This window comes from Stegastes partitus, unplaced genomic scaffold, assembly GCF_000690725.1.
Source record: "Stegastes partitus isolate 25-593 unplaced genomic scaffold, Stegastes_partitus-1.0.2 Scaffold1110, whole genome shotgun sequence".
NCBI classification, from domain to species: Eukaryota; Metazoa; Chordata; class Actinopteri; family Pomacentridae; genus Stegastes; species Stegastes partitus.
The window spans coordinates 154,015-167,782 of NW_007578841.1; the positions used below are offsets into that span (position 1 = coordinate 154,015).

General features: G+C 40.2%; 1 protein-coding gene across 1 annotated transcript in view; it reads left to right on the plus strand.

The window, feature by feature from the left end:
* LOC103367991 (gamma-aminobutyric acid receptor subunit gamma-3-like) overlaps window positions 1-13,768 on the plus strand; it is a 105,781-nt gene that overhangs the window by 62,452 nt on the left and 29,561 nt on the right. The window contains exons 4-6 of the mRNA XM_008296211.1: window positions 2,084-2,175; window positions 2,607-2,738; window positions 7,095-7,177. Of these exons, the coding sequence (XP_008294433.1) occupies window positions 2,084-2,175; window positions 2,607-2,738; window positions 7,095-7,177 (307 nt within the window). The remainder of the gene's footprint in view (window positions 1-2,083; window positions 2,176-2,606; window positions 2,739-7,094; window positions 7,178-13,768) is intronic.

Sequence of the window (13,768 nt, forward strand, 5' to 3'; positions counted from 1 at the left end):
ATTTCCCAGGCACAGAATGACATTCAATAGAGCATCTCTAATTGGATCTCTGCTGCTCCCTCCTTTTCTACTTGTTCAGAGTCGTGTCCACCTGTTTATTTAGAATGCACTGTATTTAACAAGTCATTTTTACTGCTGAACTGCCTTTCAAATACTATATTAGATGTTATAATGAGAACATACATGATGAGTATACAGAAGGAAGTAGTTTAGAAAAATGTTATGCTGTTGTCTCTATGCCAGCAGTGGCCCTGGTGGGTTTAAAATGCTTTAAAAAAGCTGATAGTAGTGTGTTCAGTCACTTTCAAGTCATGAAATGCTGATTTCTATACAATAAATTTAGTAGTAGTGTCAGTATTAACATTATCATCGACATGTTTCTTCCCTTTACAGTAATATCATTTAGTTTACAATTTAGAAACCTCTTTAAGATCTACCTTCTCCCATGGTATCCACAAAACCCAATCTGAGCTTCATCTGTACATATCCAGCTAAAATCAGCACTTGACATAAATGACAATATTCAGTTCAATCCAAAATACAGTTTTCATCCCTCAGGGGTAATTTAGTTTGCAAGCATTCGCAAAAACCTTCTTGTATTAATAAAAAAAATCAGTAATAGGCAATACAAAGTTAATATTGGCAATGTTTTGAGAAATGTAAGTGTAGCCCTGTGATAGACTGGTGACCTGTCCAGGGTGTCCCCTGCCTTCGCCCTAAATCGGCTGGGATAGACTCCAGCTCCCCTGCAACCCTCGTGAGGATTAAGCGGTGTATAGAAAATGGATGGAATATTTTGAGAAAGCCGCCTTAACGCAGCACACGTACAATGCTGATATTTACGTTATGATGTCACTCACTTTCCTCACTTCTGTTTGGGGTGTGACATGGTCAAAGCCCACACTCACTCCCCCAGTCTGTCACCCTCCTGAAAGGACATGAGGACAACGAGTGGGAAGCGATAGTTTTAACTCACTGCCTACAAGCAGGTGCTGGGCTGGAGGTGGGACTTATGAAATGATACATAAACAGGTGACAGCATGTCAGTGTGTGGCGAGGACGCAGGCACTGTAGGAACGGGTGTGTTGGATATATGTCTCAGAGACAAGAGTATTATCAACTTTCCCCAGTCTTTGCTCACTATGAATCATCAAAATTGTACACAACTGCAGCCACATTACTTGTTTGTTAAGTGCAAGACTGCATTGTGGCAATATGGCAACAACAGTAGCCAGAAGCCTCGTGCATGCTTTTAAATACAGCTTCAAAGACAGTAAAGATCAAATGATGACACTGCCTGTCTGCTTATATTTCGTCATTATTTGCAAGTGTGCAGGCACCAGTCACGGCGGAGTCGAGGTGTTGAGCTGAAATCACTGGAATGGGTGGTTATTTTAACAACTAGCCAGTTCCTCCTCGTTGGATTTTTTTTGCTGTGTTACACTTTTTTTAGTGCAACACTTCACTCTGACAAAAGCAGCAGCTGCAATATAACCAGAAAAACCACCAAGGAAAAAAAAAAAGCTTTTCAAAAAACTTAAAATCAATGTTCTGAGGAGCCTGGTGTATGAAAATAAATTCACCTTTAACACTTTGGGGAAATAAAAGTATATTCAGATCCACTTTCTCAAGGATTTAAGTTACTGTGTGTTGCAAAAAAAAAAAAGGGGGGATTGTTCACCACTAGATATATAGAGGCGCTTCTAACAATGAAAGCAGGACAAATTCTTTGACTTATTTTACCTGCTAAGTAATTCTGAGTCAATGTTCTCACGCTACATCTCACAATTAGAAGAGGGGTCATTGCTGAGGTGAAGCAAATATGCTGAAGTAAACAGTTTGAGAGATGGTGTGCTTTAATTTCCATATCAAAAGCATAATGTGTAATTGAATGTTTCCAGTGAGTGCTGCGCTGCTTTAGTATTTTCTTTGATGTGGACACATTTGTGTTCAAACAAACATCCGCTCCTCCAGAAGGACTCGACCGAGGCTGCTCAGACTTCACCCTTGCACATCTCTGCCTCTACACTACTCTGAAAAGGATGGTAGGATCAGTATATTGACTCTACTTTTCTTTCACCAGGAGTACCAGATCGATATCATCTTCGCCCAGACCTGGGTGGACACCCGTCTGCGCTATAACAGCAGCAGCATGCGGATTCTCACCCTCAACAGGTATACTGGATTTACTGAGGATATACTGCAAATACAGAGGCAGCTTTATTTATAGATTCCTAAATATGTCACCTATGTGGCTGCGTTGATACCCATCCACTGATAATTGCAGCATTTTCTCTGTTTTTTTTTAACTCCGAGACGCTGCTGTGAGTCTTTCTTTCCACTGTAGCAACTATTGTGTTTGAACATTTTCATACTGTGAATATCTCATTTGAGAACAATATTCTTCTCTCTCTCGGGAAGAGGCCTGTAATTAATGGAACAAATTGATTGATGTTCTTTGTTTTCCCCGAGTCACCCGGGTATTTCATTATCCTCTTATTGGGACGGGGAGCTGCGTCATGCGTTTCAGGGAAATCTGAAGGAATTCAGCAGCAGTCATTTCTTACCTTCTGCTCTCCCTGTTTGTCTGCATCTCGCTCCTCCAGCAATATGGTCGGCCTGATCTGGCTGCCCGACACCATCTTTAGAAATTCCAAGAACGCCGATTCTCACTGGATAACGACGCCCAACCAGCTGCTCCGGATCTGGAACAATGGGAAAATACTTTATACGCTGAGGTAAAAGCCTTCAGAATACATGAACACACACAGTACAGTTACATGAAGAATAGAAATCCCTACAGATGGCAGGTAGCTCTGCTGGTGAAAATCCTTTTTTTAATGTAAATAACCTCCTTCTGTGACCCTTAATGACAGCTGCTGACAGTGAATACATCCACATTCACTGAAATCAATATGAAATTGTCGGTGATTGAATACAGACGGTAAAGACGCTGAAAAAAAAACATGTTATATCACCTGGAATTTTTCAACAGTGTGCAGTGAGCATGGATTGCTAGTGGATGTACAGCTTCACAGATTGCAGTCAGTTTGAATTCACGTCCGCCAGAATGGATTTCAGTCGACTTCACAGCAGTATAAAGCAGTTTTCAGTTTATTAGGTTAGCGAAACTAATGGTAACAGTCATGTGAGAAATCCTCCCATAATGAAGGTTACATTTTCAGTTTTTGCTAAAATTTTTTAAGAGGTCAACTGTGCTGTTAAACTATAGACCACCTGTGAAGCTCTGATTCAATACCCCAGAAACCGATACAAAAATAAGGCCATAGACCGCTTACAACAGCTGGGAAAGGAGCTAGCCATTGACTGATTTCCCCTGGAGATGGCATACCATATATATAGTCTTCCAAAGATACATGAGGAAGGAGCCCTACCCAGATCTATCATCAGCAGCATTAACTCAGCCATCTCTACCATATCACATCCAAAACTCCACTGATTGTTCCCGCAAGGCCCCGAAATTGAAACTGGTCATAGATGTAACCATGGTTTCATTTGACGTCACCTTTTCAACCGTGTACCTAGATCTGAGTTGTCAGAAAAGGACTTCTGCAAGACAGTCCTTTAAACACCAGAGCCAACCCCATTCAGATACGTGCCCTGCTGGACCTCTGTCTAACCACCACCTATTTCAAGTACAATGCTGGTTGCTACAGACAGGAGCACAGCTGTGCCATTGGCTGTTCAGTGCCACCCGTTGCGGTCGGTCTATACAGGGAGGAAGTAGAAAAAAAAAGAGCAACGAGCACTTTCAAGAAAACAACTCCCAGCCGCTGGTTCAGATATATGGACGAAACCTGAGTCGAAATCAAATTGAAAGAAGTAGAGGCCTTCATAGGATGTACAGTATCAACTCAGTGGAGCTGGTATGTAGGAGGATGTCAGGGAAAAGTGTGCAGAGCAAAACCAACTGTTTGACTCCCACCAACCTCTGGAACACAAGTTGGGGTTATTAGAACCTTGCAGCACCGGGTTAAGAATGTCTCCACTAAGAGAGACGGAAAAAGAAAAGGAGCACTCACATATTAAGAAAGCACTTAGACAGCTATCCCATCTGGGACCTCAAGAAGACAGCGACATCTGGAAACCAAACGAAACAGAGAAGAAAAGAATAACAGGCGGCGCAACAGCATTCTGGTTCACTTTCGAAAGATAAAGACAAAACCCTCCAACACACAAGCTGAGCAATTTAGAAAATGCAGTCCAGTGCAGCCAGGATCCATATACAGGGGAGACTAAACAACCGCTCCACAAGCACATTTCAGGAGAGCCAGCTCCTCAGGACAACAGTAATGAATCCACTGGCATCTAACATGCAAGGGAGAAGACAGGCGGTTTGAGAGAGGAGTGAAAGAAGCCATCTATTTTTATAAGCAAAAATGATCTGATATGGGTTTTTAGGAACCAGCTACTTATTTCTAACATAGACCACCCATTCATATACAACACAGACTGCACCAGAACTATGACTTATTCTAGACAGTATCATTATTTTATTTGTTTTTACAATCCTTTCCACTGTTTTCGTTGGAATTTGACGATTAGCTTTTGCTACAAAGCCTCGATCTACCTTTGAGACGATCGTATAAAAAGTCCTCTTCCAACACGTCTGTTCATTTTGTGCTTTTCTCTCTGACAGCTACAACACACAGGTTGTACGTGTTTGTACATGGCCTCATGGCAAAATAACTCTCACTGTGTCAGCCTACAGAAAAAAAAAAACAGGATTTGAGTGGACCAATTCTTTTAAACTTTGAGTGGCATCTGAGTTTATGAACCCTCAAGCACTGACATGAGCTTTTTCTGTCTTTAGGATCCAGCTTCACCTGTGTATGCAGGATTTTCAGCTAGACCTTGATCAAATAAAAAAAACACCACGAGTGTTTGTTTTCAGGCACCTTGGAGGACCAGATGCACAGCTCCTGCTGCGTCAGATCCTGTCATGAAGAAGCAAATAAAACAAACAAAAAATGTACTGAAATGACTCTAAGGTTCTTCTCTAGGACTCGAGCATTTCAATGTATTTGTTGTGTCTGGTAAAGTACAGTTAGCTCTGAGTATGTTGTGATGCCTGCCAGCTACTATTTATAAATGGACTGGAAAAATTTAAAATGTTCTAATTATTACCTAAAATCTAACCCATAATTGTAGGGGCATGATTCGGGGTGCTGTAGAGGTTAATAACACTGTGACCACGAACTTGGAAATTGAGCCGTAAATATGTGCATTATCAGCAAGGGTCCTCTGGTTCAAGACAAAAACGCTCCGCTATGAAACAGCCCCAAGTTTAAAGCTGCAGTAATCAATATTTTTAGATTAACAAAGGACCTAATGGTTATGAAAGGAGTCAAAGCCACACCGAATTATCAACCAGAGCAGCTGTTTCCCTCAGTTCTACAGAGTGTTTCTGTTTTCTTTCCACAAACTCTTACCGACCTCACTCTCTGCAGCTGTTTTAGGTGAAATCCGATGAACCGATCGTGCAGCCAAAGAGGACCAAAGAGCAGACAGACAAATGAAAGTGGCAGGTAAACGTAGGCTAGCAATTTGCAAGCAGAAGATGTAGGAGGGAAGTAATTCCTTAAATTGGGGTTTGTCGCTTTATTGTTGTGTCACCTTAATTAACCTCGTTCCATTTAGAAGTAAGGAGGAATAAACAAAACGAAAGATAACATGAATGTTTCATTAGATAGTGAGGAGGAGGAGTGTTACTTTACTCATTTTGCTCAATGTGCAAAAGAAAAAAAAATATTACAAGAGCTTTAACAAATTCAGTTTTTTATATTTTTAGCTCTAAAAAACTGTTAACACAACGTTTTTTCTTGCTTAGTGGGTTTCACATCCAAATGCATTGGTTTGTAATTCCAATTTGATTTTGTATTAAGTATTTTTTACTGTCGTCTTATCAAGCAAAGCATCTGCACATAACAGGTGTTGACTTGCAATAGCAGGCATTTTTAACCATGACAAAAAGTCATTTACCAGCATCTGCACCCCACACAGCTGTGTGTAGATACTAACAGGGAAGTGATTTCTAAAGACCGCTGCATGTTGGCTCCGAGAAAGACTGATTCTACTCACAAATAATAAAAAAAAAAGGACAAAAAAAAAAAATTCTTTTTGCAATCACTGTCTCGCCCCAAAATGTTTGGGTTTTAATAGCTAATTTCACTTCTGCTAATGCGCGTCTCTGTGATGAATTTGAAAATTATTGTTTCATTAAAAGGATATTAAGTCTTAAAGAGGCGTATGTTTGGGGGCATATTTGCCTCGACTGACACATCTCTCCGCTGTGTTCGTTGCTGTTTGTTCTTTTTCACCTCAGCTCCACTCTCTTGCCCAAAATTTGCCTTTCTTTGGCTCCTGACAGGCTGGAGAGGGAAGCGAGCATGTATGCAAATTAGAACTGTACATCATTTGCACTTTGTTCACCTCCAAACAAGAGAGCGAGGCAGCCCTCTTCCTGTTTTGACTGTTTTGTGCTCTCAGTCAGTCAATTAATGAGAAATTTAAGCAGGGACAAAAAACACAACAACACATAACCAGCCAAAGAAAAATTTCCCATCGGTCTCATTTTCACAGCTCATACTTTATCTAGTAAAACTTTAATTTAGGATGATATATGAAAGTAACAGGCAGTAGAAATAAACTCAATTGGCTTTAGGTCCATATTTTGCATGTTAAACTAATCCCCTGTGTCTTTGTGATCACTGCTGCTGCCCCAAAACAGCTGCTGTATTGACTTGTCCAGCGATCATTGCTAAGTACTCCTGATGTTCGAACGCTCGCAAACCTTTGGGCCCTGACCTGACTGAGGAAACATGTTGGTTCTGATGATGAAACACTTCTGTCATTTTGAGGGATTTCACACATCAGCAAAGCAACCAAGTGTGATCCTGCACCATCTGGTTTTGAAGCCACTGCTTGTGCAAAAAGTGCGTAATGTAAGCAGTAATGAATACGGTGCGCTCACACCATGTGGTTCATGGGCCGAGAAATGAAGGATCTGAAGCACTTTCGGTGCCTTAAATGTCTAAGTGCGTCTGTATCTCTTTGTCTCTCTCCCTCTACAGGATGACCATCAACGCAGAATGCCAGCTGCAACTCCACAATTTCCCAATGGACGAACACTCCTGTCCTCTCGTCTTCTCCAGCTGTAATAGCATGCACACATGCATGAAAAACACACACAGAGACACTAACAGACAGATATTCATGCACGGTTATGTTTATATACGTGCTAAAGTAAAGCAGTAAAAGCAGATGGAGAACTTCACGAACGCAAATTGGAGACGAAATGGAGGAAGAAAAATGGTATTGACAGATTTAACAGCAGGGAAGCTGCAGATAAAAACACAAAAATGATCTCTAAGTTGGTCTGAGCAGGTGGGAATAAAAGCGTGATTTTAATGCCAAAACGGGTAACAAAACCGCACCTGATTAGCATAAACTCAACCTCCGCTGCTGAGCCACCTCAGCAAAAGGAGGGCCCTAAACTGTTTTTAATATGCTGGGAGATGCAGACTTTTGAGAGGCTGTAGGGAATACCCTAAGTAGGGGTGTCCCAGTTTCAGAGGGAATCACTGATCAGGGGATTGGGGATCAGCTGCGTATACTGTATAGAGGGATATTTAATAAGCCTCTCTCATATTACTGTCAGCAGTGCAAAATGTTTAGCAGGGTATTTACTAAGACTACATTTAGAGGTCTCAGCTGAAGTTCAAGTGATTGATGCTGGAGCTTTAAATATCAGCCGAAGAGAAGACATTGTATTGAAGAGGGGAACAGAAATGATATTAAATCGCCGAAAGATCGTCAGTTAAAAAAAAAAGACGAGTGGTTAAATCAATTATGGAGAATGAGTGTAAACGAATGTAGACAGAATATATAACAGCCTACCTACTAATTATTGCTGGCAGTTTCAGTGACATGACACTGAACTGGAGCTGCTGCAGAAAGTTGTGTGAAAACTGTTCCTCTATAATCTCTCTCAGACAAAACAGACTTTATATTCCACATACAATGGAGTCTGCTGCAGTGGTCAGTCTGCGGTGATAAAACAGTGATCACATTTTACTCCTCTAAACAGGAACACATTAAAATACAATTGCAACTGCAGAGCCGCTTTTCTTCCATTTCACTGGCACAAAATCTCCTTATAAAATAAGGACAAATGCGATTTGATTGTTTGGTGCCTGAAAAGGGGGGCTGGGGATCCTTCACAATGCTGCAGTGGAAGTTAGTTTCTACCAAGATGTCTTTTGAAAAATAATAAAAATACTGCTGTTTTATAATATGAATGTCCATTTTTACTCATTTTTAATCACATTTTATACAAAAATATATTTTACGTATGATTTTAGGATCAATTCTATTTTTCAAAAATGTTTTTCTGAACACTAAACTCGCAATATATTACAGAAAATACTAACCGTAAAAGGAAAAAAATAACTGTCATGCTTGGGGTTATCGAAGCCCTAATGCGTTAGAAAAATATATCGTTTTAACCATCCATAGAGATTCTCAGTCATCGAGGTTTTTCTGAGTGCTTCAGTAAAAAGCAACTCAACTTTTCTTTTTGGTGACTGAAAACGTTTCACCTCTCATCCAGAAGTCTACCTTAGTTTAGAGTGAGTCCGACAGAAGCACTTAGGGATTCTATTGACTTTTTTTCTTACCCTCTCTTTATGCTTAAACTAAGCTAGCTGGCTGCTGATTGTAGTCTTAGGCCAGTATTATACTTTCACCATTTGTGAGTCCATGACAACCAATCCGTACATCTCAGCAAACAGCCATGTATGCAGAAAACATAGCTACAATGTCCTGCACATGCATGGAATACAACACTCCAAGTGGACTCACGCACACCAGAAAAGTCGTATAACAACAACTGTGGTGCCACAGCTGTCTGTGTCCACATCTGCAAGAGGCTATAACAAGACTTTAGGGCCAATCCGGCCGTCTGCATCTGCACGACTACAAGAGCCCACAAGGGTATGCATGAGGCCAATTTTATCTTCTGTCCAAGTCCGCATTGCAAGTCACTGTGCATGTGCCAGGAACACAAACAGTGCTTAAAACAAATGGTTGGTACCTTTTTAATGTATCAACACAAGTGATGCAATTGAAATAGTTCCTGCTGGATGTGGAAGGTGCACTCATTTGTGCATCAAACACTTTTGGGGAGTTCCAAATTTTGAATAAATCCTGTTCTCTGTCTACTCATATCTGTATACATATGTGCACATCTACAGTATATATAAAGTGCATGTAAATGGGAGTACGGCTGCTTCACTACAAAAGACTATTGCTGGTATTAAACTAGTCTCCTCAGCACCTTATTAACTTCCCTGTCACATAACAGCATCAAAACCACAGGCCATTCTGTTGGCAAGACATCTTCCTCTGTGAGATATGATTCAATTTAAGCAATAATCATTACCTGATGCGACTACAGATGGCGGTATTTGTCAGAGGCCTTTATTGAACCTCTGCTCGGCATTGAGTTCGGATAATCTATTGACTGCTTTCAAACATATGTGCAATTTGTTCACAGTGTGATGAGAGCGGATGTTGCAGTACTGTAGTTAGTAAAAGAGGAATTGACCACAAATAGACTTCCATTATGCCTCTTCTCTCGGTGAAAGGCTTCGCAGCGAATCCATGTGGGTGCATTTTTTTCCTGTCTGTAGCTGGAATGGATGAGCAGTTAGTGTGTTCAATAACAGTGAATGAAAGCCTTAAAGTCTTGTATTTGCTGAGGCTGAATGCTGCCAGTGCACCAATATGGTGACAGCTAGTCGCGATTACTCAAACATATTTTGATTTAAAAAAACAAAAAAAAAATGGTGTATTTTTAGATTTGGCCGCTCAGCAAAAATGATTACAAATGCAAGCTTGGATTCTTGTTTTTGATGCTGTCTTCGGAATAAAGTGTGATCACAAAAATTCCCCCCAATTTAAAATTCATGCAGCTGGTTTTCTAATCTGTGCAAGATCCTAAGTCTTAAGGAACAAGGGCAATTACGCTCGGAGAAGCTACTAAAAGCAACCTCGAAATGGCCAGTGAGTTGGAGTTTTAGATTTTTAATTACGCCTCAGGATGAAACAAAAACTTTCATAACACGTGTTCTAGTAAATACATGTCTATTTTACCCTTATGTCTTATTTAGAGACAGCGGCACAGACAGCTATATCTGCAAACACTCTTTTGGAAACTCCTTTGCAGGTATTCCAACGTCTCTGATAAGCTGTTCATCCATTCAGAGGCGCCATTTTTATCAGTCGTAACAGTACAACACAAACTAACTGAGCAGCAAGTGTTTCTTTCAGGTCGCTGCCGTCTGTTTTGCATGAATGTGCTGCCAGCCTACGAATGGCATATTCCACAGCAGATGGTTTGTGAGATGAGGATCTGCTGTAGACGATGTAGAGAGGACCAGTCACTGTACCCCAGGGAGGCGTCTGATCATGAAGCCACAGTTGTCCCTCAATTCTCTCCACTGTCCAAATATGTGAAGCTTTCTCATCCACCTTTTGCTCTCTTACCGCTCATAGGCATGTGGCTGTTAATGTACTATGATACCAAAGGAGCTTAATGTACAAGGCTTTTAAAAGGCTTTTGTCTCTCCATCATGAAACAAATTAGAAGTCTCCCCATTATGGCTGCAATCAATTACATTTACTGAGATAGAACATTATAAACTTGATGGATGCCTCGCTAATCTTTTTTATTAATTCAGGGTGTTTTTTGATCGCTGACAGACATTATGCAAGCAGTGTGACACCTTGCAAACACGTTTTAAATTAGTGGTTTGAGTCTTATGACAAAGACGCTTTTAAGCGACTGTATTTTTTTTTCTTTCAGCACCGTAGCCATAAAAAGCTGTAACTATGATTACAAGCACTTTGCCCTCATGCAGTTATCATCAACTTAGGCAGGCTGCAATCACTTCTTAAAGACCCCCATTTGTGATGCTGTATTTGTAGGATATAACTGCACATAACATTAAATATCTATATTTGCATTACAGAATGCCGGCTGTGATTGAGGGTCGCTGGACATGTGCAACAAATGGCAAAGTGTTTCAATATTTTTAGTTCACTCCTCACCTGACAGCTACAGAACAAAATGGAGGTTTGTTCCTCAGGCACTGTAGACTCATAAGAAAACGGTCACAGTCTGATCGGATGTTGCAAATTCTAAACCAGAAATGCAAGCCTCATAGTGGCATGAGAGTCAAATCACCAGTGACGTCATTAGAAGTCATCATGTGTGGACCATGAATATGTGTTCACTGTGTTTTTGCAAATCCAATGGAGAGATCTTGTTGATTTATTCATGTTAAATAATCTTCACCTTTCAGTGGCATTGCAGGAAACTTCAGAATCCACTAAGGTTCATGTATATCAGCACTAAATTCCACATCTATCCATCCAATAGTTGATAAGATATTTCAGAAACAGCCAATACAATGACACTGCCATCTCCAAAGCCATGCTGCCCCCTCTGCTAATAATCTTAAAATGCAAGAAACATCAGCACATCTCAGTGAAACAGGCCAGTCATACATTTAAAGATGCAATCAGTGGCTTTCACTCCCTCCTGGCAAAGGAGGAGGACCTCTATCATGTTTGAAACCCCTCAGCTGGGACTCATGAATGGTCAATCATCAGAAGTTGTCACTCGCATTTTACACAGCCTTCTTGTTTTCATAGAGAAAACCTCATCGAAAAATGGACAGGTGTCAAACCTTTGAGTGCCAGCGTGAAAAACAAGGACAAAAACCCTACAGGCGTACAGTTTAAACATATTCCCAAAGCAGCTGATGCTGGAAATATCGGTGTTACTGAACTTCAACTGTTAAGTAGAAAAATTTCATTACAGTCAGCTGCTTTCTTTTTCTCTTACCTCATGATGGCTTATCTTTACATAGTGCAGTGGGCCTAACACTGCCAAACAGGAGAATGAAACAGAATCCTATCACACCCATACGCATGCATACTTTAGTCAGATAAGCATAGTTTGTCCATCTAAAACAATAAAACATAAAATCGTAGGCTTGGAGGGAAAGTTCGGAAGGTCACAGAAAACTATTTAAAACACTGACATACTGTTATACTGTTTTGAATAGCTAATTGGGCTAGTCTATGTTGCTAGTTAGCATTTCTATGTGGAATACAAACTGAAAAACCAAATGTTGAATATATTGTTTCAAAAAGCAAACAGTGAGCTTAGCTAACCTTGCGGTCCTTTTTTCTTTCAAGTCAAATTTGAAAAGGAAACTCCTCATAAATGTCGAATATCGAAACATTTTAAATTGCTAACCGTGCAGTTAGCTTAGCTTACTTTATGATTTTTTTTCTTGTGAACATTTTAAAGAAAAATAGTGGAATGCGAAGGGCAGACTTGGTCCCCCAAAAAACATTGAATGTGGAAATATTTGAAACAGCCAATGGTGCAGTTAGCCTAGCTTACTTTAGCATATCTTTCATGTAGAATAGAAGGTCAGCAGCAAAATGGGTTCTTCTAAAAATGTGAATCACTACATGTTTTGAAAAGCTAATGGTGCTGTTAACTTAGCTTGCTTTACTATTTGTTTTACATTCACAGTAGCTCTTTTTAAATGTAGATTATTTTCAACAGTTAGCCTATCTTGCCATTTTCCCATTTTTAACAATTCATACAAACTATTAATGCAAACATGTAGATACAAACTAAACAGCCAGATGGATCCTCCTGAATGTTAAATATTGACATTTTAAATACTGATGGTATACGACTATCGCTGTATGGGCTTGTTGAAAAGGGGGAATAATTCATAATGTGAAAAAATATGCATGAAAAATTCTAATTCCAGCTCGCAGGGATCTTCACATATAACCGGCCTTTAATATGGCAGAAATAGGCATCCCTTGTCTTTTCATGTGGAGGATAGGCAGGAAGAATATTAGAGCCAAGGCTACAGAAGGGTGTAATTTATAACATTATGAAAGAACATGTTGCTTCAGGGGGCTCTTAAAGGCATGAAGCGTTTTGTAGCTATGAAGATACACTGTGAACACAATGGTAGGCCCGTCTGCAGTAAAGATAATTGTACAAACATACCAAGAGAAATATGATAGCAATAATGTTTGCCAACTATAATAATGTTCCAAGAAAAACACACCCCTCTTGCATCATGGTGATTGCTCCTCTTGGTTATAGATGGCTATCCTCTAAATGAGACAATTTACATAATTAGTCTGGTTTCCACTACAGGGCACAACAAGACTTGCCACTTGCTCATTATTGCTGTCATTCATTTTTCTATGTTAAATTGCTTCAACTTGTCAAATGATCTCAGCTTTATTTTTACATGGAGACACTGGCTGTTGTTGATGTATTAGCTTTCACCGAAATTCAATTTCCATGGCCCAATTTTTTGTGCTTGTGTTTAACTGCTGCCCGCAGCAAGGATCTGCATGTGAAATCCTGCAGTTTTAATACTAAATATGTCCAGAAACAGTAAACTACAAAGTGGCTCCGGCTTCCAAGCCTTTCATGTAGGCTATTCTGACTTTAAGCACTCCGTGGAAAAGTTTCAAAGGTCATTCAAGTGTGACAATTAGCTTGTCACAGAAGTATGGGAAACACACAGCCTTGTCTTTTCACACACGAGGCTCCACTTTTGTCACTGAAACATTTGACTCAACAGTATGCTCCAGATCACATGTGTCAAACTCAAGGCCCGCGGGCCAAATCCGG